This window comes from Ornithorhynchus anatinus, chromosome 20, assembly GCF_004115215.2.
Source record: "Ornithorhynchus anatinus isolate Pmale09 chromosome 20, mOrnAna1.pri.v4, whole genome shotgun sequence".
NCBI classification, from domain to species: Eukaryota; Metazoa; Chordata; class Mammalia; order Monotremata; family Ornithorhynchidae; genus Ornithorhynchus; species Ornithorhynchus anatinus.
The window spans coordinates 19,774,027-19,801,481 of NC_041747.1; the positions used below are offsets into that span (position 1 = coordinate 19,774,027).

Consider the following 27,455-nt stretch of genomic DNA (forward strand, 5'->3'; position numbering starts at 1 on the left):
CTGTATTGTAGTCTCCCAAGCGCTTAGCACAGAGCTGTGCACAGAGTAAGCGCTCAGTAAGTACCACTGATTGATTAGCTGATTGATGGGCAGGCGAATCTGACTTATGGGAAAGGTCCAACGACGAGCCCCGGACAGTCTCTCCTACAACGTCTCCGCGATCACCCAGCTCCGCCATCCCAAGTCAAGAATGTTCAGAAAGCCAACAGGAGGTGATAGTGTACGCTTTATTGTTGTAGTCACACTCACTCATGTGTTTCTCAAGTGATATTTTCAAAAAAAAAGGGCCAATTCTTTTCTTTATCGATGACAATTCCCAAAAAGTCATTCTGGTCCGTTTTTAGAAATGATTCTTTATCACCGACAGAATTCAAATACATGATTAACACATCTGCTGTGATTTCCTAGCACATTTTTGATGCTGGCTGTGGGCAGGGGACACGCCTACTAACTCTGTTGCTGTATCGTACTCGCCCAAGTGTTAGTACAGTGCCCTGCCCACTGTGAGTCCTCAATAAACACCACTGATTGATTATTAAGTACCTACTGGGGGTGGAACATCGAGCTAACCACTGGAAAAAAACACACCGGTAAAACTAGACCCAGTCCCTGGCTCTCCGGGGGCTCGCTATCTACGCAAAAGGTTGGCGGGGGTGGGGAGGGGCAGGGGTGACACAGACACAATAGGAAAGGTGATAGGATAATAATGAATACAAAAATCACGTAAAAAGCAGAACTCAGAGCCCGACAAGACCAGGGGTAAAATGTCCCTGACGGGGCTCTGAGGTGTAGTCACGCGGGCTAGCCTAGTCTAATCTAGTCACAACCAAAGCTTCCCAACACTGTGAAATTCCAGAAGTTCTGGGCCACTGCTGCTTAAATCACTCGGAATCGCTAACGCACAGGGCAAGATGTCAGATACGAACGTGTGTTTGAGCTGGAAGGGGTGGGGGCAAAAAAGGTGCTGGGGACTATCTTATGACTCTTGACTTCTTCGGAGGCCAGTTTCTAAAATTTTCTCCAATACATCCTCCGGCATTCTCGGGAAGATGGCACGACCGTGAACTCGGGCAGTTTCAAGCTGGCACCTCCTGTTTGGAGCAAAAGTCTTCCCAATAGGCAGGGTCTTCAAGGGTCAGAGGAATCGACGGAGCTACCAAATCATTGAACGTCAGGAAAGTGAACTGGGACTGAGCTGGCTCACTAAGATCCTGAGAAAGAGCCTTGAAAAGAAAAACGGGAGATGAGTTACTGCTTGTGGAATTCAGCTCCGCTTTACCGATGAAAAAGAACCTTTTGGGAATAATGCTGGTAGATTTTTAGCGACAGATACGCGTGGAAAGGTATCACATGCGGTTGAACTACCCCTTTTGGAGGCTTGCGTCTTAAATGATTTATTTCCATTATTTCAAATATCACTAAAGAGGGGTGAACGCATACTTTCCTAGGGACCAAATACAGATCCCGCATTTAACTCAGCACCTTTATCCTTCAGCCAGGTAGCCTACCAACCACCCGCACAATTACAATCGTAATTTATCGTAGTGTCTGACTCCCCTTCCCTGCAATTCATTTATTTACATATTTATATCACTTCTGCCTCTCCCTCTAGACTGTAAACTCGTTGTGGGCAGGGAATGTGTTTTTTATTATTACGCTGTACTCTCTCAAGCGCTTACGGCAAGTGCTTTGCTCGGGGTAAGCGCTCAGTAAATAGGATGGAGTGAACTGAATGAATGCTCGGGTGTATTAATAATAATGACGACGATGACGGTATTGGTCAAGCTACTCGTGTAAGCCTGTTAAAGGCGGGGATCACGTCCATGAACTTACGTACTCTTCCGGGCATTTACTTTGGTGGTTTGCACACAGTGAGCGCTCAAGGACACCATTATCCTCCTCAGTGGCTTTTCCTGAGCGCTTACTCGGCGCAGAGCACTGTTCCAAACACTTGGGAGAATGCAATACAAGAGATGGGAGCCAGGTTCCCGGCCCAAAATGAACTTAAGAGTCTAGAGGACGAATTTACAATCAGTTGAGAGGGGAAAAAGGAGGTCTGAGTAGGTTCCCTTACACCTGACCTCCTGATTTACTTACTAGACCTTCTAGTAAAGATATCTTCCCCCAAACTGGCCATAAGCCCAGGTTTTACGAAGGATGAGATCTACTGGTAGCCTCCAGGCACTGTCACGCCACAGACACCGCATGTAGTCACCCCTCTACCAAATGCCTATTCCCGCGGGAAGAAAACAGACTGCCACTCGTTGGCTTAAACGGAAAGCAAATTGATCTGAATGTCTTACAGGAGGAGGATGGTCCCTGGATCCCTCTGGTTTCCCAAGAGCCACCGCAACATGATGGTACTTATCCAGTCGTGTTTCCTACGCTCACAGAAAGACAAAACAAACAAAAAAACCACACACACACACACACACACACACAAAACAAATGCATTTTCCTGGGTCTCTAGAATTGCACATACTGCTTTAACATCCCACCCTTAGCTAATCATCCTGAAATGCAGGATTGTAACTTCGCGGTTAAGTATTTCCACCGCACCAGAAAATGAAATCAGTAATTCAAAGGGATCGTTGCAACAGTACTAGATTTTGGGATAGCAAGAGGCAAGAGCCATTAAATCCTGAATTACAGGAAGAATAGTTACGAACGAAACGAATTTTTTACTCAAAAGTCTTTTAATGAGGCACATTTGTTCAATTCCAGGAGGAATATATCTCAGGCAAGACGACACTCCGGGGCTTCCTAAGCTATTCCGATTCTCACTTTTCATCCCGCCCCCTCGGAATCCCCCTCGCCGCCGCACGGACTTTCAGCTCTCACGTTCAGCCCACTGCTAAACCCTGGCAGTTCTACCTACTAATCCTGATGGTATCTGTTAAATATTTACTATGTGCCAGGCACCGTTCTTAGGCTCCGGGGTGGATAGAAGCAACTCGAGTTGGACGCGGCCCCTGTCCCATGTGGGGCTCACAATCTCCATTCTGCAGATGAGGCAACTGACACACAGAGCGGCGGAGTGCTTTGCTCAAGGTCACGCAGCAGGCAAGTGGCAGAGCGGGGATTAGAAGGCGTGACCTTCGGCCTCCCAGGTCCGTGCTCTATGCGCTCCGCCACGCCGCCTCTCGAACTGGACAACTGCCCTCCCCCCCTCTCAAAGCTTTATCGAAGGCCCATCTCCTCCAAGTGGCCTTCCCCGACTAAGCCCTCCTTTCCTCTTCTCCCACTCCCTTCTGCTTCTCCCTGACTTGCTCCCTTTATTCATCCCCGCTCCCAGCCCCACATCTCTCTAATTTAGTTCTTATATTAATGTCCGTCTCCCCGTCTAGACCGTAAGCTCATTGTGGACGGGGGCTATGTCTGTTTATTGCTATACTGTGCCCTCCCAAGTGCTTAGAACAGTGCTTTACAGAGAGTAAGAATGAATGTTATACTGTACCCTCCCCATCAACCAACTGTATTTATCGAGCAGGAGAATGTGCAGAGCACCGTACTAAGCGCTTGAGGGAGTACAAAGCAACAGAGTCGGCGGACACGTTCCCAGCCCACGACGAGCTCCCAAGCGTTCAGTGCACTGCCCTGCACACAGAAAACACTCAATAGATACGACTGATTGACCGATTCGCACTCGGTAGGAAAGAGGCAACTGTTGGAGCTGTAGAGTTTAATACTGTTCTCCATGATGGACACCCGGTAAGAGTAATTTTCCAGCCCTGGAATGTAAACAAATATGACTTTTCCACTAGTAATTTTTTTAAAAAATCCAAAATGCGTGTACTGCTGTAAGTTAAAAACACAAAAGATCCTTTTTTGAGATACTATATAAGTTCACCGTCAACAATTCTTATGCGCAAAGTGGGAAATTTAGTGGCACACCTACAGAGAAAGGACACTAAAAGATGATGGTCACAGAATATTCAACAGAAGCCTTCTCCCTATGGAACGAATCAGCACAGCTGAAAATAAATCCTCTACAAATGTGAAACACACCCTAAGTATAATTATGGCCAAATATAACACTTTTTCCTGACGCCATAAAAAAAAACAGATGGGAATAGTGGTAGATAATATCAAAAGCATCTTCTTTCTTAGTATGCACAGCCTTCTCTGCCAAATGTAAAATGCGAAGATGTGATCGTTTTTTTCAGGAAGATTCAGTGAACCTGGGGATCTTATCTGTCTCTTGTGTTTGAAAACAGTATTCATTCGGAAGCAAAATAACTCTGCTCTCCATTCATTTATCTTTAATGTCCTCCTAAGGTCTAATAACTACTGCTGGGCAGACGCAATTTAGGAAGATGGAAGGACTTTAGCCAGTCTTGCCATTAAAAAATTCTTCTGGTGTGCTTTACAAGCTTTGACAGGGCACCAACATTCCCAAGTCCCCATAAAAATTGCAAATAGCGGTAGAGCATTTATTATTGAAGAGTTCTCTTGGGGAAATATTGAAAATGGCATCGTGACCACCTTGTGGTTCTCCGCAGCTCTCTCGGGGCGGTCTCTCGAAGGGGGTAAGCTAAGCCCCAGCCCCAGCTAGAAAAGACAGGCCGAATTCTCGGCAGCGGGAGGCCTCCGCCGCTCCCTACAGACTCGACCTTTGGGGCCCCCGCGCCCACACGGGAGAGGAGCTGCCCAAACCCAGGCCGCAGCGACTCCTCCCGTAGGCCCCGGCTTCGGCCCAGGTAAGTCCCGAACGGCAGCAGCGTGAGGCCGTCTCGATTTTTAGAATTACCCGGAAGACCACCGCCACGGCTGCCGTTCGTGACCTCTGCGTCTTGATCTCGGCATCCTTGTCTTTTTATATTTTAGTTTTAGCTTTCCTTATGTCACCAACCCCCCTCCCCATCTCAGTCTTAAAAGTCCGAGCCTCCTCGGGGCCAGGGAACGTATCTTTATCTCCGCACACAGTAAGCGCTCAGTAACTAGGATGGATTGACTGAGTTGGCTCGGGGGGGGGGGGGGGGGGGGGGGGGGGTACTTCTTTCCCAGCCCTTGGTATGGTGATTTGCAGAAAGTGGCCCTTGATAAATTCTGCTAGTGCTATCTAACTCTGCTCATCTACATCACATTTCTGCACAGCGATAAATCCGTCATCTAAGAACGGCCTAGTTATGAGCGGAGCAAGCGGCGCTACGAGCTTAGGAGCAAAAAAGAGACGTGATCCTTGCCTTCAAGAATCTTATGATGTAACGGGGAGACAGACAGAGAAATAGCAACTCTATTAACATTCTACTGTCCCAAGCGCGTAGCTCAGTGCTCTGAACGCAGTAAGGGCTCAAGAAATACCACTGATTCAATTCGGAGGAAAAAAGTGATGCACCTATCTATAGCGAGAGGCTGGAGAGACAGACACGTCTACCCACAGACCTTACGTACGTATCCATTCACGCAGTCACGTTTATCGAGCGCTTACCGTGTGCAGAGCACTGTACTAAATTCGGGGGAAGAGTACAGTATAACGATAAACGGACACGTTCCCTTCCCACGGTGAGCTTACAGTCTAGAGGCAGGGAGACAGACATCACGACAAATAAATCCATTTATTTGCTTTGGGGCTGGGATGGGGGAAGAGCAAAGGGAGCGAGTCAGGACATCGCAGAAGGGAGTGGGAGATGTGGAGAGGAAGGCTTCTTGGAGGAGCTGTGTCTTCAGTAAGGCTCTGAAAGTCGGATTTAAGGAGGGAGGGCATTCCAGGCCAGCCCCAGAGGAGCGGAGTGTGCCGGCTGGCTGGCACAAGGAGAGGAGCAAGGTGAGGTAGGAAGGGGCCAGGTGATGGAGCGCTTATTACCAACGGTGAGGGGTTTTCGTTTGATGCGGAGGTGGATGGGCCACCACTGGAGTTTCCTGAGGAGCGGGGTGACACGGCCTGAAGGTTCTGGTAGAACACTCATCCGGGCAGCAGAGTGAAATAGGGACCGGAGTGGGGAGAGAAAGGAGGCTGGGAGGTCAGCAAGGAGGCTGATGATCCAGGCAGGATAGGAGGAGTGACTGTAGCAGGGTGGATGGAGAGGAAAGGGTGGATGTCCGTAATGTATTTTGTTCGTATTAATGTCTGTCTCCCCTTCTAAACTGCAAGGTCCCCGTGGGCCGGGAGCACGTCTACCAACTCTGTTATATTGCACCCTCCCAAGCGCTAGTGGTGTGCTCTGCCCACAACAAGCACTCATAACTATGTCTGATTGACTGTACTCTGCTCTGCACACAGCAAGTGCTCAATAAGCATTTTGTCTAATTGACCGATTAATCATTTTCTGAAGGGTTCTACAGTCAACCGGCCAATCTTTCGGGGCCAATTTAGGCCAGAACAGTTGGTTGGGCTAATCCAGGGCGATCACCTCTGCCTTCGACAACTACTTCACTGAGAAATACAATCACCAGAAGCAACGGGGTCTACTAGGAAGAGAAAGGGCATGCGAGTCAGAGGACCTGGGTTCTAATCCCTGCCCTACCCCTTGTCTACTGCGTGATCCTGGGCGAGTCGTAACGGCTTTATACCTCGGTTTCTCCATCCGCGCAACGGGGATTGCATCGGAGTCCGTCCTCCTCAGACCGTGAGCCCCGTGCGGGACCGGGACGGTGTCCGACATGATTTTCTTGTATCTATCCCAGAGCTCAGAACGGGGCTTGGTGTAATAGTGAGCACTTAACAAACACCATAATTATTACCGGGGGTAGGGGAGCTCAAGCACATTTGCCAGGCACGTATGTTAAGAACAGTCAGGAGGACTGCGAATTCATTTCTTACCTCAAAAGTCCATCCTTCCTCTTCTTCTCCATCCAAGCACATAGTTGTGTCGCTATAGACTTTGCCTACTTCGAGGTGCAACGGCGACACGTTAAATTCAATCCGCTGCAGCTTAAAGCCTATTCCAATTCCGATGGCCTTTATGAAGCTTTCTTTCAGTGCCTAAAAAATCACAACGAGAATCGCGGTGCGGTTAAGCTACTCCGGTCGGACGCGGTCCGTGTCCGGTCTTAATCCCCGTTTTACAGATGAGGGAACCGAGGCCCAGAGAAGTGAAGTGACTTGCCCAAGGTCACACGGGAGACAAGTGGCAGAGCTGGGATGAGAACCCAGGTCCTCCTGATTCCCCAGGGCCCTGCTCTGTCCACTGGGCCACGCTGCTTTTTATACCAACGGGATCTAAGTCGACTTTAGAGCTTCTAGAAGATGAAAATGTGGCCCATTTGGGGCCTCATGTATTCAGAACAGAAGAAAAGGTATTACCCAGTGCCTGTAAAACATATCCAGTTGATTCCATTCGTCGTCAAAGGCCTTGATTGACATCCATTCTTTCACCGTAAACTGTCTGTTCATGATCCGAAAGAATTCTGAAATCGAACCCCTACCTGTAATTGAAGAGTATTTTCGAGTTAAAAATTTTGTTCGTGATATTCGAGGTTACTTGCTTATATGCTGTCTTGTAATCAATTTTATAAGTAATGCGATTAAAATGCCGTCTCTAAATTATCAGTTCATTATAAAAATCATTAGGAAAATGAGTTGCACAAGTCCAGGCACCCACTGGGAAAACCCGATGAGACGACAGTCTAGGAAGCAAAGGATTTAAGAAAGCCGAAGTCGCATTAAACTCCACACACTGGATTACGCTATGTCACTAATGATAATTGCGGTATTTGTTAAGCGCTTACTAAGCGTCGAGCACTGTACTAAGCGCTGGGGTGGATAAAAACAAATCAGGTTGGACACAGCCCCTGTCCCAGGTGGGGCTCACAGAGAGAGGATAGTGAGATCTCAAATTAGCCACAACAAGAACTGCTCTTTAGACCACCGAGACAACAGAATGCCAAAAAAGTTAGAAATCAGTTGAACCGAGGAAAAAATGAAATACAATAATTGCAAAAAATCGAGATCATTGTTCATTTCATTCATTCGATCGTATTTATTGAGTGCTTCCTGTGTGCAGAGCACTGTACTGAGCGCTTGGGAGGTACAATTCAGCAACCAACAGAGACAAAACCTGCCCCCCACGGGCTCACGGTCTAGAACTAAGGAAGAGAATGCAGGTGCTCAAAGCCCTACTTGTTGAGAAGAAATAAAATGATACCGGTCTTTAAATTAGAGAAGACGCAGAGGACCACCAAGGAAAATATTCCTTTCCAACAGGTGGAGGTGGAACGTTGACGTATATTGGTGAAGCAGGCAAACTATTTTTTTTTTCTCCTCTCACCACTGTTGTTCTACAGAGTGTTCAGCCTGGAATAGTTAACCGGAGGTCCAGTCATCTGTGTTGAGATTAAACTGGCATAACTGTAAAATATTTAAACGAGACACGGGGGTGTCCTCAAATCAGCGGATCTGAGGACATGCCTTCTTCAGGTACTTAGAGAAATGGAGGATGGCTCCGCAGATTCAGGAGCTGCTATTTTCGAGGACTCGGCCGACAGATGATTTCCCGGAAAATGAGAAAAGGGTCAAGGTGCTCCCCATTTTGAAAGCAGGACACGTGTCACCCCCTTCCTCTTACAGCCACCGATCTCATTTAGATACCAAAGATAACAGGATCATCAAACAAGCCATTTGCAATTCCCCGGAGAGTTCCAGGTATTGAATAACCATCCTTCTGGATGAGTGAAGGGCAAATTATGATTGATCGATTTAATTTTCTTCTATGAAAGGGCGACAGGCTATTTTAGTCAAGAGGGTGTCAATGGTATTTGGACTGGGGGAGGCTCTTTGTTCTACCCTGATCGTCTCCATCGACTAATTACAAAGATTCGGTCCGCCGAGTAGATGTACAACTACTAGCTTGTGGATCGAGCCGGATGGATGATAATGTTAATAAATGTCGCTATCTGTTAAGCGCTTACTATGTGCCGAGCGCTGTGCTAAGCGCTGGGGGAGATTCAGGGGAATCAGGTTGTCCCACATGGGGCTCACAGTCTTAATCCCCATTTTACAGATGAGGGAACCGGGGCACCGAGAAGTTAAGTGACTTGCCCAAAGTCACACAGCTGACAAGTGGCAGAGCCGGGGTTCGAACCCATGATGACCTCAGGCTCCAAAGCCCGGGCTCTTTCCACTGAGCCACGCTGCTTCTCTAACGGATGGTGATTAATAATAGCTTAGTGCCACCCCGAAGGGGCATGGGGATGAACGGCCCGCAGGTCAATCTGGTAACCGGCGTCCTTTTTTTAATTTCTTTATCGGCGACCCAGATCGAGGAATCCAGAATAAATCCACTCAAGCGCACGTGACAGACTAACTCAGCGGGGGTGCCAAAACCATGTGAGAGTGGAAGGTAATTCAGAGGACCTTAATCAATTAGACAAACGGCCCAATCAAATAAGGAGGAAACTTAATAAGGACAGGGGTGTATGCACTCAGGGCTGAAAATTAAGTTACACAAATAAAAGACGAGAAAAAAGACCGCCTACACGTTACGTGGTTGAAAAGACCACTGGAAACGGGAGTGGGAAAACGGCATCAGCAATCCAGTACAAAACCAGTCCTTTTAAAAGTTAACAATGTTGCGCTGCGCCAAGAGGAGATATTAACGCTCATTTAGTTCCGTTAGTTGAGCCCTTAAGGCTGGACAGTGATAGTGTCCACGTTTTAAAAAGAATTCGAACGGAGGAGAGGGTCCAGAGATGAGCGACAACATCTGACTATAATAGAAAATAGGACAAAAGGAAGGAAGCTTAGAGAAATCGGAGGAGAAAAAGGTTTAGCGGTGACAACCGGGCATATGGAGATTGTAGACAGTAAACTCATTGTGGGCAGGGAATGTGTCTACATTAAATAGTATTTGCTAAGCACTTACTACGTGTCAAGCACTCTTCTAACCACTGAGGTAAATTCAAGACAACCAGGTGGGACACAGTCCCCGTCTCACATAGGAGGGAGGAGGAATTAATCCCATTTTTCCAGATGAGGTACCCGACGCCCAGAGAAATGAAGCGTCTTGCCGACGGTCAAGACGGGTGCCGGAGCCAGGATCTGAACCCGGGTCCGCTGACTCTCAGGCCTGTTCTCTCTCCCCCAGGCCAAGAACCTATTTGTCTTGTCATATACTCTGCCTACTCCCAGGTACGACGGCGAAGTATTAAATTCAATCCGTTGCAGCTGTACTCTCCCAAGGGCTCAGTACACGTGATCTGTACACGGTAGGCACCCAATAAATACCAGTGAGTGACTGACTGCTTGACAGAGAGGATGCTGACCACTTATAAAGTTTTACATAAGCAGAAGGTAAATCTGCAGAATGCCCAAACACAGCGTTTTTATAAACAACAAAAAAAGGGTACTAGGATCCTAGGACTGAAACTACATAACTCAAAAACACCCTACGCACCGTGATTTCTTTTCTGGACAAACTCTCCCAAACAGGCTTCTCTAATCCCCGGCCATGTGATTTCGGCAAAACCGGGGTCCATTGGCAAAATCCACGCGGCTTTATCCACTGGACGTTCTTCGCTTTGGACGACTTGAGTTTTTCAAGATTTTTGCCGTGCTTTCAGTGGCAGACATCATGCGCTGAGTACTTTTATAGTATTACGCTCGCATTTAGGCTGCTTGAATAAGCACATTCTAGTAGAAACATAATTCACGGGGCGGAAGTGCTGCAGACAGAAAGGAATTCCTTCGATTTTATACGTTTCGCGCAGGAGAGAACGTGCGTTCATTGTGAAACCGATGAGGAAGGAAACTTTATTTCTTGTATCAACTATGTCAGAAACAAGCGAGCTCGCTGTGGGCAGGAATGTGTCGGCCGCGACACTGTACTCTCCCGAGTGTTTAGTAGAGTGTTTTGCACACAGTAAGCGCTCAATAAATATGACTGAGCGGATGAATCTTCTCCCTTTTTCAACGGAGAGTCCTGCTGCTATAAAAGTTTCATCTGTGTGGATGAAACGGTCAATGTCAAAATCCAATCAGAACCTCTGTGGAAGTTTTCTAGTCCTCGGAACCAACATTTCACACTATCAGAACACCTGACCCTCTGGCAACTGCTTATGAAATCTGCCCTCCCGTCAGAGGTCATTAAGATTCTGAGACTGCTTCCCCATGGTGTGGCTGGTGTCCTTGGAGTGGGGATGTCCTGTTTATTAACAATAATAATGACGTTGATGGTATTCGTTAGGCACTTGCTGTGTGTCAAGCACTATTCTAAGCGCCGGGGTAATAATGATAACGATGATGATGTCAGTATTTGTTAAGCGCTTACTATGTGCGCGGCACCGTTCCGAGCGCTGGGGGAGAGACGGTCATCGGGTTGTCCCACGTGGGGCTCACGGTCTTCATCCCCGTTTCCCAGATGAGGTCACCGAGGCCCAGGGAAGTGAAGTGACTCGCCCACAGTCCCACGGCTGACAAGCGGGCAGAGCCGGGAGTCGAACCCACGACCTCTGACTCCAAAGCTCAGGCTCTTTCCACCGAGCCACGCTGCTTCTCTGTAGATACAAGGTGATCAGGTTGTCCCATTTCGGCGACGAGGGAACTGCGGCCTAGTGAAGTGATCGGCCCGAAGTCGGCCAGCTGCCGAGCGGCGGAGCCAGGAGTAGACCCCACGACCGATCTGTCCACTCCGAGCGCTCAGTACAGTGCTCTGCACATAGTAAGCGCTCAATACCACTGAATGAACGACCTCCGACTCCCAAGCCCGTGTCCGTTCCGCTACGCCACGCTGCTTCTCGGTTTGATCCGTTCTCCATCGCCGGTGGGATCCGGCCAACTGGATGGTATTCCCGTTCTTTTCCACGTATTCTCTGCGGCCTTCCGGGAACCGATGGGTGCTATCTGTGGAGCGCCTACTATGCGCAGGGCGCTGACCTCAGTGCTTGGGAGAGTGCAGTACAAGAGATGAGAAGTGGTGTGGGCTAGTGGAAAGCGGACAGGATTGGGGGGTCGGAGGGCGTCAGTTCCAATCCGGCTCCACCGCTTGCCTGCTCTGCTACTTCGAATAAGCCACTTAACCTCTCCGTGCCTCAGTTTCCTCATCTATACCACGGTGATTAAACGAGCCCTTCACCCTTTCAGCCCCCCGCAGACTGTCCCGATCTGACAGTCTTCTACCCACCACAGTGCGGTGTTTAGCACATGGTAAGCACTCAGATATAACAACAACAGTAGGAATAACCATCATCACTACATGAGAGAGCAATGCTGGCACTGGAATCTATCTCCGATGGGGAAAATTCTTCCAAATCAATCAGCTATCAACCCTATCGACAGTTCTGGGAAGAGCAGTGGAGATGCTATCTATATAGTCCCAGCGCTTAGTACAGTGTTCTGCACACAGGAAGCACTCAACCAACAGAGTTGAAAATAATAATAATAATAATAACGATGTTGGTATTTGTTAAGCGCTTACTATGGGCACAGCACCGTTCTCAGCGCTGGGGGAGATACAGGGGAGTCGGGTCGTCCCACGTGAGGCTCACGGTTAATCCCCGTTTTCCGGACGAGGGAACTGAGGCCCAGAGAAGTGAAGTGACTTGCCCACGGTCGCACAGCTGACGAGTGGCAGATCCGGGACTCGAACCCATGACCTCGGACTCCTCTTTCCACCGAGCCACGCTGCTTCTCTTAAGAGATGACGGTGGACGCTCATTTATAGCCCCGGATGAAAAGCGGGCCAATTCTTTATTTCCCTTTCTCACCCTTCCCCCAAATTGGTCCTTCTCGGAGTTTCAGTTGATCGAACTCTTGTAACACCTCGCCGGAGTGAAACAGCACGTCTCCTCGGTTTGCTAGACGAATTTAATGCCATTTTGATGAATGGAAGTCGCTGAATAGGAGGTTCTCCGGAGAGACAGAATATACAGAATGCTTCTCGTAAAAATTAGAGGCACGAGCTTCTTGCCAAATGAGGGACTTAAAACATTTTCATAGCGATACAGAACAGAGAGCAGAAAGCAAGCTTTTATATACCGCGTCGTGGAGTTTTAAAATTAAAAATTTCGACTGTGTGACACGCTTCGCTTCACGTTAACGTGACCCACGGAGTTCGAATCTGAAACACTCACGTGGAGGGCTGACCTTTGAATTTCACGGTATCATCACTGCCGGTGAAGTTAACGTACAGATACGTGCGAGGCTGGAAATCTCAAACCCCGTCTGCAATTTCAAGTCCAAAAGAGCCCCCACAGAAAGCCTGCAAAACTTTCTATTTAAAATCCAGGGTGATGTCGGAGAAAAGGATGATTCCGAGTCCTGAATTATACACCTTTGCTACATACAATTCTAAGGTAACTTTTAACAGAAGAGGACAGTGTCATCTGACTGTGAAATCCGCAGCGCTTTAAAAACAAAGTACAGAAAACGGAGCCAACCGTCTCCGGAGAAGGGAAAGGGAAAGGGAAAGAAAGTAAGATCACCTGACTCTTCAAGCTGATTTCCTACGAGTCACAGCTGCTGAAAGACAATATGGGGTTTGGGATCTGTGCTTTAGTACAGTGTTCTGCACGCAGTTAGGTGCTCAATACATACCACCGATAATGGTCTGTTCAGGAGGCCACCGTGCCTTAAGGCGTCTTATCTGTGTTGAGGATGCAATCCGGTTATTTCTCCTTTAATAATAATTGTAGTATTTGTCAAGCGCTTACTACGCGCCAGGCACCGTTCTAAGCGCTGGGGTAGATCATCCAGGTGAAGCGGGTTGGACACAGTCCCCGTCCCACATGGGGCTCCCGCTCTTAATCTCCGTTTTACAGACGAGGTAACTGAGGCACAGAGAAGTGAAGCCACTTGCCCAGGGTCACACGGCGGACAGGTGGCGGAGCCGGGACCAGAACCCAAGACTCCCGGGCCGGTGACGTCTCCGCTAGGCCGTGCTTTCCACAGACGCACGTTATCTCTGAGCCCTCTCCCCTCAGGATCACACGAAGGAACCTTTCTTCCATCCCTTCATAGAAGTTTCCACCTGCACTCCAAGAGCAAACGTGAGCGGAGTCCTCCGTTTTCATAAATCCCAAACCCGAAGACGGCCCGATCCGCTCAGGTCATTCACTTCATCTTCTCTCGCTCTTTCGTAAGCCGCAGCCGAAGATTCGACAGGAACACGGTACCTTGGGGATGAAATTAACTATCTGCTGACTCCTAAAGGCCGGTCTGTCTGTTGTCGGGAAGCTTGCGGTCTTTTTTTTTTTTCCCCCAAAAAGAAAACAGTCTTTATTAGGCGCTCACTATGTGCCAGGCACTAGGTGCAGCACGTCCTGGTGGATGGAGCGTGGGCCTGGGAGCCGGAGGATCTGGGTTCTAATCCCGGCTCCACCTCTCGTCTGCAGGGCGGGACACTTCACTTCTCTTCACCTCCGCTCCCTCATCTGTAAAATGGGGGTTAAGACGGTGAGCCCCACGCGGGGCGGGGACCGCGCCCGACTCGACCGGGACGTATCCGCCCCGGCGCTTAGGACGGCGCCTGGAACGAAGGAGAACGCGCTACCGGGGAGGTAGGCGGAGCCGCCCGCTAGTAATCGTGTGGCATCTTTCGGAAGCCGAAGCAGCGTCGCTGCCCGCACGCATCCACGGCCTCTTTTTCTCTTCCCACCGTCTTCTGTGACCGTCTTCTCGGCGTACTGAGAAGCAGCGTGGCTCAGTGGAAAGAGCACGGGCTTTGGAGTCAGAGGTCACGGGTTCAAATCGCGGCTCGGCCACTTGTCAGCTGGGCGACTTTAGGCAAGTCCCTTCACTTCTCGGTGCCTCAGTTCCCTCATCTGTCAAATGGGGATGAGGACCGTGAGCCCCACGTGGGACAACCTGATTCCCCTGTGTCTCCCCCAGCGCTCAGAACAGTGTTCGGCACACAGTAAGCGCTTAACGAATACCGACATTATTTTTTATTATTATCCTTTCCGGGCTCTTTATAGGGCGATCCGAGCTGGGCCCCGAGTGCCAGGATGCAGCGGAAGAATGAAAGAAAAAGCAAGAAAACAGCCAAAAGTGCTTTGCTGGAGCCACGGGACCGGGTCTTCCTCGTACCGTGAGACTCACTCATGCCATTTTCCATTTTTACCCTACAAAATCCAGTGATTTTCCAATATATTTCCCAAGGGCTTTAGTACAGGGCTGGGCACACAGCGGCACTGGACGGTATCTGTCACGGACGGATTGATCCGTAACATCGGCACGTGAGCCCGCGCTCTCTCCCTGGCTCGTGTGCGGGACCGGACTCCGGGGAATCGAGAAAGCGCGGGTCCGAGATACTTCTGGGCTACTGGAGTTTGGGCTCGGCGCCCCACCGCCGCCGGCTGGGGCCTGGGAGTCAGAAGGTCCTGGGTTCTAATCCAGGCCCCGCCACCCGTCTCCTGCGTGGCCTCGGGCGAGTCACTTCTCCGTGCCTCATCTGTAAAACGGGGATCGAGACTGTGGGCTCCACGGGACGGGGACCGTGGCCAACCCGATTTGCTCGCGTCCGCTCCAGCGCTTAGTACGGTGCCTGGCACGTAGTAAGCACTTAAAACATGCCATCATCGTTACTGTTATCCGGGTGTTCCTGCCTTTCCACCCCGTACAAACTCACAAAAGACGGTACGAACCTATCCACACTTAAACATCTTACGATCACAGCGTGACTCAGTGGAAAGGGCCCGGGCTTGGGAGTCGGAGGTCGTGGGTTCTGATCCCGGCTCCGCCGCCTGGCAGCTGTGTGACCTCGGGCCGGTCGCCTCGCTTCTCGGGGCCTCAGTGACCTCATCCGTCAAATGGGGATGAGGACCGTGAGCCCCACGTGGGACAACCTGATTCCCCCGTGTCGACCCCGGCGCTCAGAACGGCGCTTGGCGCGTAGTAAGCGCTTAACAAATGCCAACATTACCGTCAAACGGGCACCTCGGCGAGAGGAACCGTTGACGGCACACACCGAGGGGGTGAGGAGCACCGTGGCCTGCGGTTATTCGACGGAGCGAGACTGAGACAGATCGACTGCCATTTTAGGTAGCTGGTATCTGCGAGTGGTGATTTCCTCGTTCATTCATCCAACAGTATTTACTGAGCGCTTACTACGTGCAGAGCACTGTACCGAGCGCTTGGAACGAACAAGTCGGCAACAGATAGAGACGGTCCCCGCCGACCGGGGCGGACGGACGGACGGGAACGACGGCGATGAATAGAGTCGAGGGGAAGAACATCTCGTAGAAACGATGGCGACTAAACGGAATCAAGAATCATCACCTGCGGAGGCCCGGCCGTTTTACCGCCGAATTCAGTTAGGGAACGATCGGGGAAAATTAAAGAATACGCGCACCGACTACCCAAAAAACCGGCAGCTCGACGTCAAAGACGATCGAGCGTTAATCAGCGGGAAGCAATCACGGAGCCAATCGGAGAGGGCCACGGAGCTAGGGGACGCGGTAAGGGCGTCCCCACCACTTCTCATCCTCTTTAGGGAGCGGTTTTCAATTTCGATCAACGGATCGCGGCGGGCCACACGCACGGGCTGGGAGAGGCGAGACGAAGCTCGACGACCGATGGAAGAACAGGATCACGGCTCCACACCGTGGGAATCGCAGACAGTGCACTTCGTATCCGAGGCGAGCGCGGGGAGGAGACCGGCAGTTACGACGCGGAAAAGAGACGCGATAGTGGTGCGGTTTCGTTAGGCCCACGTCGTATTCCACTGCCCCCGGATTTTAAAAGATCCCCTGTTAAAATCCCAAACAGAACCGCCCCCCCCCCCCCCCCGAGATCCCGTTATTTGTTGAAAACAGCACAGGCCGACGCGTCGATCGCGTTCGAGCGCTCACCATACGCAGAGAGTACAGTGCGACAGACTCGGCAGGCACGTTCCCCGCCCTGAACGGGCCGACGGGTCCGGAGGGGGGGGACGGACATTAATATAAATAACAATCGACTTTCCACGCGGTTTTCCAGTTTGCGGGTTTAAAATGACGTAGCCGGCACAGAGGTAGGGCTTCTTTCGTTTCTCCCGTTTAAATCAGACCCGGAAATGACGACGCCAGGCTCGTCTAGAACGCCCGATCAAAACGTGCAATTCTATTTCGTGGGCAGTCGGTGGGGAACGCATTCCCCGTGTTAACTCCGAATGCGGCCCCTCCTCCTCGGCCTCTTAGGCCGGTTCTTCCTCTGCTTCCAACCCTCGAACTCCGGACAACCCTCGGGGCTCTAGGTTCTCGTCTGGCGATCGATCCGTTGCATTTATTGAGCGCCCGCTGTGTGCAGGGCACTGTACTGAGTGTTTGGGACGGTACGATTCGGGAGAACGAGGAGAGCGTTTTCCAGTAGAGATTCCAGTCTGATAATAACGACGATAACGATAATGTTGGTATCTGTTAAGCGCTTACTACGCGCAGAGCACCGTCCTAAGCGCCGGGGGAGACGCGGGCTCATCGGGTCGCCCCCCGTGAGGCTCACAGTTCATCCCCATCTTCCAGATGAGGGAACCGAGGCCCGGAGAAGCGAAGTGACTCGCCCACAGTCACAGGGCTGACGAGGGGCAGAGCGGGGATTCGAACTCATGACCTCGGACTCCCAAGCCCGGGCTCTTCCCACTGAGCCACGCTGCCTCCCGCAAGTCTCAAACGTGTGTCCCAAGAAACCGCAGGGTCCTTCGACCTAAACATCATGTTGTGCAACGGTCGACCGGGTCTGTAAATCGACTACCTGTTGAAGGCGCCATTGATGGGATGGGAATGTTACGCGGGAATGACGGCCCGCCACGGTAGATTCGGCGTAATAGATCTATTATTCAAATCGGTCAAGCTCAAAGGGAGCCGCTGACCCGGCTCGCTCTTGGCGAAATCCGAAATGCTTTGGAAAATAGTTTCGGCGCAGGATTTGATCTGGATTTCGTCCGCCGGGCGACGGAGTCGTTTATAACCCAACCTGGTTCTCCGTCTGCTTCCTCCGGAGACTGTGCTGGAAATATTGCCACAGTGAAACCTTCGACCTCTCCACAGCATCGTAGCCCTTCGCCAGCAGTGACCAGATGAGGACATCGTAACGTTGGTATCTGTTAGGCGCTTACTACGCGCAGAGCGCTGTCCCAAGGGCCATCGGGCCGTCCCGCGCGAGGCTCACGGTCTTCGTCCCCATTTGACAGACGAGGGAACTGAGGCCGTAAAAACGGATCCCTCCGCCGGCGGTATTTACTGAGCGCTTACTAGGAGCCAAGGATCCAACTACGGGCCAAGCATCCAACGAGGCACTTGGGAGAGAACGCTACGGTAGAATCGAGAGACGATCCCTGCTCTCTGCTTACGGGGAGCTCACGCTCCAGTGGGAGTCGGTCAATCAAGCCTCGCTCTAGGCTTCAAGGCCGCCCGTCGTCCCCTCGCCCCCTCCGCCCCCTCCGGCGTCCTCTCTCCCCGCCCCTCGGCCTCGCCCGTCCCGCCGGGCCGCGTCCTCGCCCTCCCTCCTCCCCTCCGCCGGATTCCCTTCCCCTCTTCGAGACCCCACCCGGAGCTCCCCTCCTCCGAGAGGCCTTCCCGGACTGAGCTCCCCCCTTCCCCCCGCTCCCTCTCCACCCCCCCTTCGCCTCTCCTCGGCTAAGCCCTCTCCTCCCCTCCCCCCATCCCCCCGGCACCGGGCTCGTCCGCTCGACCGTACGTATCTTCGTCGCCCTATTTCTTCCGTCGGGGAGACGTACGTCGCCTCGATCCCGTCCGTCGCCCTCGTTCCCGTCCGTCTCCCCCGACGGGACCGTGGGCCCGGCGGAGGGCGGGGACCGTCTCCGTTACCGACCTGTCCGTTCCGAGCGCTCGGGCCCGGTGCCCCGCACGTAGTCGGCGCTCGATAACTACTACTGATTGAATGGATCGTACCTATTGAGCATTTACGGTGCGCAGGGCCTCTACGGAGCACCCGGGAGAGTACGACAGAAAACGTCCCCGGCAGTCTTACGGTCTAGAGGCGGAAGGGAGGGACGCTAAAATAAATCACTGATGGGGAAATGGGAGGACATAAGGATATGTACGTAACTGTAGGAATAAGGTGACTATCAAGTGCTTAAAGGGTACAGATCCGATTTACAGCGAGTCATCCATCTACATCCCGATTTATTAGCTACCTGTCTTTTTTCTCCTTCCCTCCTTCTTCAGCCAGTACTGCAAAGTTTATTTTTTTTTTTAGGACTGATGAGTGGTGACAAAGCGATGGAATCGACGGATCTAGTAGCAACCGTCCTCGGCTTTTACCTTCTCGTACGGTGTCTGTTAAGTGCTTACCGAGTGCCGGGCGCTGTACTAAGGGCCGGGGTTCTCGCTACCGTCGCCGTCTTACGGCGTGTCCGCCCCCCGGCGACGCCGCGGACGCGTCTCTCCCAGACCGTCCCACTTCCACCTGCAGTCGTTCCGGTAGTGGATCCGCTGCGTGTTCCCGGTAGAAATTCGGAAGCCGTTTTCCATCGCCTCCTTCCGTGCCGGAAACGTGTCTCTGCCCCCGACCCGCCGCCCGGCGCGGGGGACTCTCGGCTCGTCGCGGACGGCCTCCCGCTCACCGGCCACCGCCCAAGCTGGGAACGGAACGGACAGGCCTCCGCTCGACCCTCCCTCCCGTAGTCGAGACGGGTGGGATGCTGAGAGGGCAGTGCCGGGGTAACAATGATAATGTTGGTACCCGTGAAGCGCTTACTACGTGCAGAGCACTGTTCCAAGCGCTGGGGTATACAGACGATCGGGTTGGCCCACGTGAGGCTCCCAGTCTTCATCCCCATTTTACCGATGAGGGAACTGAGGCCCAGAGAAGCGAAGTGACTCGCCCACGGTCACACGGCCGACGAGCGGCAGGGCTGGGTAGATACAAGTTAATCGGGCCGGACCCACCGTCCGCCCCGCGCGGGGCTCGCGGTCTTAATTTTCATTTCGCAGACGACGTAACTCGGGTGGAGAAGTGAAGTGACTCGCCGGGGTCACACGGCAGACGAGGGGCAGAGCCGGGATTAGAATCCAGGTCCTTCGGACTCCCGGGCACGGGCTCTCGCGGCTTCTCTTCCCTCGTACCGTGTTCTTGGCGGGGGGGGGGACAGCTTTCGGGAGCGTGCCGCTCGTTCCGGGCCGTGAGGGCGAGGTGGCGCCTCGCCGGACTTCCACCTCCGCCTCTCAAACAACCCGGGGTGGTTGCCCGCGGGAAGGCGGCCAGGATTCGGAGGGAGGAGGGGTCGAGAAGCCAGAAGGGAGGAAGAGGTCACCCTGTATGACCCTCTGCTGTCGGGGGACAGCCGCGCAACCGGCGAGACCATAAATCCGAAGGATTTTCATCAAGAGAAGGTCGCCGCGGGGTGCAGATTCCCTCGGCCCCTCCCTTCGATTTATTTTTTATCGCATTTATCGAGCGCTCGCTGGGATCAGGGACCGTTCCGAGGGCTCGGGAAAGCACCACGCAATACAGTCGGGAGACCCCCCCCCCGCCCCCCCCGCCCGCGACGAGTTTACCATCTAGCGGGGGAGACAAATCACAGCTCGGCGAAGCCACGGAGCATAAGGATCTACGCCTAAGCATTTTGGGGCTGGAGGGGCGGGGGACGGTCTCGATTCTATTTATCGGCATCGTTCGCGTCCGTCCGTCTCCCCCGATCAGACCGTGAGCCCGTCGGAGGGCGGGGGCCGTCTCTATCCGTTGGCGCGCCGTCCGTTCCAAGCGCTTAGTCCAGTGCCCCGCGCGTAGTGAGCGCTCGGTAAATACTACCGAATGAATGAAGGGAGGCTAGTCAAGGAAGGCCTCCCGGAGGAGATACGACGCGGGTAGGGCTCTGAAGACGGGGTTGTCGGATACCAACGGGGTCGCCCGTCGGGCGAGTAAGGGACCGAAGACAGGGTAGACGAGACAGAGCGCAGCGGAAGCTCAAGGGACGCGAAACTGTACTGAACGGGTGGGCTGAACGCTCGCTGCGGGCAGGGAACGTGTCTACCAACTCTGCGACGGTATACTCTCCCAAGTGTTTCCAACGGCGCCCCGCACCCAGCGACCGCTCAGCCATCGACCGACTCACCGGAAGGCCGGAGAGCGACGGCCGAGAAAGCGTCCCGAGTACGCGGCGCCACTCGCGGCACGCGGGACGGGCTCAGTGAATCCCAGCGACCGGTAAGATCGGTTCTGTTCCGCCCCGAGAGTAGAGCGCTCGTACCCCTCGTATTTCATTTCTGCTCGATGGATATCTTCGCATCGATTCCGGACCTCGCAGGGATGGGCCTTTGCCCTTTGACTGAAATGCTACTAACGTCGGCATCTGTAGAGCGCTTACTACGTGCCGAGCGCCGTTCTAAGCGCTGGGGGAGATACGGGGTCATCAGGGCGTCCCGCTTGGGGCTCCCAGTCTTCATCCCCATTTTACAGAGGAGGGGACTGAGGCGCCGAGAAGTCAAGCGACTCCCCAAAGTCACACGGCCGACAGGTGGCGGGGGCGGCATTGGAACGCGTGACTTTCGACTCCTCAGCCCGTGCTCTTTCCACCGAGCCACGCTGCTTCTCGGTCCCGTTCCCTGCACACGGTCGGCGCTCGGTAAAATCGCGCCCATCGGAAAGATCGGTTTCGTTCCACCCCGAGGGCAGAGCGCCCGTCCCCCCTCGCGTTTAAATTTCCGCCCGATCGCTGTCTTCACGTCGACCCGAGACGTCGCCGACGTCTTCTGACCGAAAGGTAACAGAACCTCAACTCCAAGACCCCTCAAATATCAAGACTATCCCCGAGCCCTTTCGGGGCGTTTCCGAAAAGGAGCGGAAGCGCCCCTCCGGACGCGAAGCCCGTCGCGGGCGGGGAACGTGGGCGCGCGCGCGCCGCATCTCCGCCGGGCCGAGCGGAAACCGTCCCGCGAAAGGACGACGTTACCTGGCAAATTGGTCTTCATGATATCGATGCCGACCTGTCGCTGAGGTTCGGCAGCCAGGACCGCGTAGTCCCCTTGGTGGGAGATGTTGAAGTTGAAATTGGGATGAGTGCCGACGACATCGTTCGCGAGGACCGGCTTCCCCTTCGACGTCCTCTGCAGGAGTATGTCGTTCCACGGGATATTCAGTTTCTCCGCGATCAACTTCCTCATCAGCAGACGGCCGGCCTGGGAAGTGAAGAGAAACGACAGGTATCCCGTGATCCCTACCCATTATAACAATGATAACGTTGGTATTCGTTAAGCGCTTACTATGCGCAGAGCGCCGGGGTAGACACAAGGGAATCAGGTGGCCCCACGTGAGACTCACGGTTCATCCCCCCCCTTTTAATAATAATAATGTTGGGATCTGTTAAGCGCTCACTAGGTGCCGAGCACCGTTCTGAGCGCCGGGGGAGATACGGGGTCATCGGGTCGTCCCACGTGAGGTTCAGTTAATCCCCCCCCTTTCATTAATAATAATAATAATGTTGGGATCTGTTAAGCGCTCACTGTGCCGAGCACCGTTCTGAGCGCCGGGGGAGATACGGGGTCATCGGGTCGTCCCACGTGAGGCTCACGGTTCATCCCCCCTTTCAATAATAATAACAATGTTGGTATCTGTTAAGCGCTCACTAGGTGCCGAGCACCGTTCTGAGCGCCGGGGGAGATACGGGGTCATCGGGTCGTCCCACGTGAGGCTCAGTTAATCCCTCCCTTTAATAATAAAAATGTTGGTATTTAAGCGCTTACTATGTGCACTGTTCTAAGCGCTAGGGTAGATACGGGGTCATCGGGTCGTCCCACGTGAGGTTCAGTTAATCCCCCCCTTTTATTAATAATAATAATGTTGGTATCTGTTGAGCGCTCACTGTGTCGAGCACCGTTCTAAGCGCCGGGGGAGATACGGGGTCATCGGGTCGTCCCACGTGAGGCTCAGTTAATCCCCCCTTTTAATAATAATAATAATGTTGGTACCTGTTAAGCGCTCACTAGGTGCCGAGCACCGTTCTAAGCGCCGGGGGAGATACGGGGTGATCGGGTCGTCCCACGTGAGGCTCACAGTTCATCCCCTCTTTTAATAATAATAATGTTGGTATCTGTTGAGCGCTCACTATGTGCGGAGCACTAAGCGCCGGGGCAGACACAAGGGAATCAGGTCGTCCCACGTGAGGCTCACGGTTAATCCCTTTTAATAATAACAATGTTGGTATCTGTTAAGCGCTCACTAGGTGCCGAGCACCGTTCTGAGCGCCGGGGGAGATACGGGGTCATCGGGTCGTCCCACGTGAGGCTCAGTTAATCCCCCCTTTTAATAATAATAATAATAATGTTGGTACCTGTTAAGCGCTCACTAGGTGCCGAGCACCGTTCTGAGCGCCGGGGGAGATACGGGGTGATCGGGTCGTCCCACGTGAGGCTCACAGTTCATCCCCTCTTTTAATAATAATAATGTTGGTATCTGTTGAGCGCTCACTATGTGCGGAGCACTAAGCGCCGGGGCAGACACAAGGGAATCAGGTCGTCCCACGTGAGGCTCACGGTTAATCCCTTTTAATAATAACAATGTTGGTATCTGTTAAGCGCTCACTAGGTGCCGAGCACCGTTCTGAGCGCCGGGGGAGATACGGGGTGATCGGGTCGTCCCACGTGAGGCTCACGGTTCATCCCCCCTTTTAATAATAATAATAATAATGTTGGTATCTGTTGAGCGCTTACTATGCGCGGAGCACTAAGCGCCGGGGCAGACACAAGGGAATCAGGTCGTCCCGCGTGAGGCTCACAGTTCATCGCCCCCTTTTAATAATGATAATGTTGGTATCTGTTGAGCGCTTACTATGCGCGGAGCACTAAGCGCCGGGGCAGACACAAGGGAATCGGGTCGTCCCGCGTGAGGCTCACGGTTCATCGCCCCCTTTTAATAATGATAATGTTGGTATCTGTTGAGCGCTTACTATGCGCGGAGCACTAAGCGCCGGGGCAGACACAAGGGAATCAGGTCGTCCCGCGTGAGGCTCCAGTACCCCCGCGCTAAACTCCTCTTTTTGAACGCTGAAATGTAATTTATTTGGAAAAATCCCCCGAACGCTTTATACCGGTGGCAGGGTGGAAGGCGGAAGGCCGCTCTATTAAATGACTAACGGTTTCCAAGCACCCCGCGACGTCGCGACGGTCCTTCCTTCTTACGGACGCATCTCGGAAGGTCCCGAGGGAGGGGCCCGGGCCCAGGAGTTACGGGACCTGGGTTCTAATCCCGGCTGTGCCGCCGGGTCGCCGTCCGATCGGTCGTGTTTACTGAGCACCGGGGCACCGTCCTGAGCACTCGAGAGAGCGATGACGACGCGGGTACCCGTTAAGCGCTTCCTACGTGCAGAGCGCCGTTCGAAGCGCAGGGGAACGAGGTCGTCCCACGGGAGGCTCCCAGTCTCCATCCCCATTTTCCAGACGAGGGAACCGAGGCCCAGAGAAGGGAAGTGACCCGCCCACAGTCACACAGCGGACAAGGGGCGGAGGCGGGGCCTGCCCACTTAATAACGTCGGTATCCGTTAAGCGCCTGCTACGTGCGGAGCGCCGTTCTAAGCGCCGGGGGGGATACGGGGTCGTCGGGCCGTCCCACGTGAGGCTCAGTGGATCCCCACCGCTTAGAACGGTGCTCGGCACGTAGCGAGCGCTCAACGGATACCAACGTTATCGTCACCGTCATCCCCCGGGCCTCGGTCACCGCATCCGGAAAACCGGAATCGAGACCGCGAGCCCCACGGGGGACGGGGACCGCGTCCAATCCGATCCGCGGGTCCCCACCGCGGCGCTCGGTACGGTGTCCGGCGCACGGTGGGCGCTCAATCCCCTAATCGTTACTATACTCAGGAGTAGCGGGTAAAATCCTCTAGACTGTAAGCTCGGGGGGGGGGGGGGCGGGGGACCGTGCCGCTCACGGTGGCGGCGTCCTCGCCCGGGCGCTCACGACACCCCTCGGCACGTAGCAGGCGCCCGTGTGGGGCAGGGGCGGTCTCCGCCGCCGAACTGTACGTTCCAAGCGCTCAGCACGGTGCCCCGCACACAGCGAGCGCTCAATAAATACGACCGGGCGAAGGGACGCCGGCCGACCCGTCGTCCTAATCGGTAGCGGCGGCAGCAGGAGGGGTGCAGGCCATCCCCCGGCCCGTGGTAAGCGCTCCCTGGCACAGGCGTCACGATGGGTGGCAGGAGGGGTCGTCTGTACCATCTTCTCGGCTGTGAGCCGGCTCTGGGCGGGGAAGGATCGTGCTCGGCGTCCCAGGCGCTCGGGACGGCGCGCTCAACGGCACAGTTGTCGTGATCAGTGGCGGGGGAGAGGAGTCTGTGCCATCCCCCGGCCCGGGAGCCGGCTCGGGGCGGGGGACGCCGGTGCTCCGTGTCCCGGGCGCCGAGGACGTGGAGAGGGAGGGCCCGGCGGGGCGGGAAAGGCGGGAGGGGAGCGGGCGGGACCCGAGGCTTCGAGGCCGCCCGTCGTCCCCTCGCCCCCTCCGGCGTCCTCTCTCCCCGCCCGTCCCGCCGCCGTCGACCCCCGGGCCGCGTCCTCGCCCTCCCTCCTCCCCTCCGCCGGATTCCCTTCCCCTCTTCGAGACCCCACCCGGAGCTCCCCTCCTCCGAGAGGCCTTCCCGGACTGAGCTCCCCCCTTCCCCCCGCTCCCTCTCCACCCCCCACCTTCGCCTCTCCTCGGCTGAGCCCTCTCCTCCCCCCCCCCCATCCCCCCGGCACCGGGCTCGTCCGCTCGACCGTACGTATCTTCGTCGCCCTATTTCTTCCGTCGGGGAGACGAACGTCGCCTCGACTCCGTTCATCTGCCGTCGTCCTACCGAGCCGTTCGTCCCCTCGATCCCGTCCGTCGCCCTCGTTCCCGTCCGTCTCCCCCGACGGGACCGTCTCCGTTACCGACCTGTCCGTTCCGAGCGCTCGGCCCGGTGCCCCGCACGTAGTCGGCGCTCGACAAAAACTACCGAATGAACATTTATTTTGTTAGGGAGACGGGCGTCACCGTGATCCTGTTATTTTGTTAAGGAGATGTACACGGCCTCGATTCTATCGCTCCGCTAACGAGACGCACGTCGCCTCGACTCTATCCATCCGCTCTCGTTTCAATCGACGAGCCGTTCGTCCCCTCGACCCTGTTTATCGCCGTCGTTCCCGTCCGTCCGTCTCCCCCCACGAGACCGTGAGCCCGTCGGAGGGCGGGGAATTTGTCCGTCCCCAGCGCTTAGTCCGGCGCTCTGCACGTAGCAAGTGCTCGATACTACTGAATGGATGAATGTGCACATTCCTGAATGAATGAATTTGTCCATTCCAAGCGCTCAGTCCGGCGCTCTGCACGCAGCGAGCGCTCGATACTACGGAATGAACGAATGTGCACATTCCCGGCGCTCTGCACGTAGCGAGAGCTCGATGAATGAATGCATGAATGAATGCACGAGTGTGCACATTCCCAGCGCTCTGCACGTAGCGAGAGCTCGATGAATGAATGCATGAATGAATGCACGAATGTGCACGTTCCCGGCGCTCTGTACGTAGCGAGAGCTCGATGAATGCATGCGTGAATGAATGTGCACGTTCCCGGCGCTCTGCGCGTAGCGAGAGCTCGATGAATGGATGAATGCATGCAGGAATGAATGAATGAATGTGCACGTTCCCGGCGCTCAAGCATGAATCCACAAATCTGCACGTTCCCAGCGCTCAGTCCAGCGCTCTGCACCTAGCGAGAGCTCGATGAACGCATGCATGAATGAATGTGCAGATTCCCAGCGCTGTGCACGTAGCGAGAGCTCGATGAATGAATGCATGCATGAATGAATGTGCACGCTCCCGGCGCTCTGCACGTAGCAACGGCTCGATGAATGCATGCATGCGTGAATGCATGAATGAACGTGCACGTTCCCAGCGCTGTGCACGTAGCGAGAGCTCGATGAATGCATGCATGCATGAATGAATGTGCACGCTCCCGGCGCTCTGCACGTAGCAAGGGCTCGATGAATGCATGCATGCGTGAATGCATGCATGAACGTGCACGTTCCCAGCGCTGTGCACGTAGCGAGAGCTCGATGAATGCATGCATGCATGCATGCATGAATGTGCACGTTCCCCGCGCTCTGCACGTAGCAAGGGCTCGATGAATGCATGCGTGCGTGAATGCATGAATGCACGTGGGCGTTCCCAGCGCTGTGCACGCAGCGAGAGCTCGACGAACGCACGCATGCAGGAATACAGGCACGAAGGTGCCCGTTCCCAGCGCTGGGCGCGCTGCAAGAGCTCGAGGAATGCACGCACGCCCGAATGCCCGACCGGCCGCCCGCCTACCATGGCCGCCTTGGCGTCGCGGGCGAAGACGCAGCGTCCGATGCGCTCCTTCTCCTCCGGCTGCACGCAGCGCGCCGCCAGGAGCCACTGGGCCGCGCCGGGGCCCCAGGCTCCGCAGGGAAAAGCCCAGCGCACGCTCTCCATCCCGCCGATTCCCGCCGATTCCCGGGAGGCGGTCGGGAAAACCGTTGGGAAGCGGCCGGTCCTGGGGGGAGGGGCGACGTCGGGCGCCTGCGTCATCACGCACGGGCGGGCCCGGCAGGGGGAGGGGGCGACGTCCGGCGCCTGCGTCATCACGCACGGGCGGGCCCGGCAGGGGGA

General features: G+C 54.2%; 1 protein-coding gene across 1 annotated transcript; it reads right to left on the reverse strand.

The window, feature by feature from the left end:
* Positions 1 to 208: 208 nt before the first annotated feature.
* Positions 209 to 27,432, reverse strand: AASDHPPT (aminoadipate-semialdehyde dehydrogenase-phosphopantetheinyl transferase). The gene is made up of 6 exons (XM_039914926.1): positions 27,135 to 27,432; positions 21,765 to 21,990; positions 7,247 to 7,368; positions 6,764 to 6,925; positions 2,304 to 2,381; positions 209 to 1,223 (listed from the first exon to the last, which is right to left on the reverse strand). The coding sequence occupies exons 1-6, from the start codon at positions 27,426 to 27,428 to the stop codon at positions 1,077 to 1,079; spliced, it is 1,029 nt and encodes a 342-aa protein (XP_039770860.1). The 5' UTR covers positions 27,429 to 27,432; the 3' UTR covers positions 209 to 1,076.
* Between the last annotated feature and the right edge of the window lie 23 nt (positions 27,433 to 27,455).

What these genes read in the sequence shown, in the direction of transcription:
- AASDHPPT (XM_039914926.1), bottom strand. Translation starts at nt 27,428, where the DNA reads ATGACGCAGGCGCCGGACGTCGCCCCCTCCCCCTGCCGGGCCCGCCCG. An exon ending in ATATGTTTTACAGGCACTGG is followed by an intron (nt 6,926 to 7,246) that starts GTAATACCTTTT and finishes GTGATTTTTTAG; the next exon opens with GCACTGAAAGAAAGCTTCAT. An exon ending in CCAGGGACCATCCTCCTCCT is followed by an intron (nt 1,224 to 2,303) that starts GTAAGACATTCA and finishes TTTCTTTTCAAG; the next exon opens with GCTCTTTCTCAGGATCTTAG.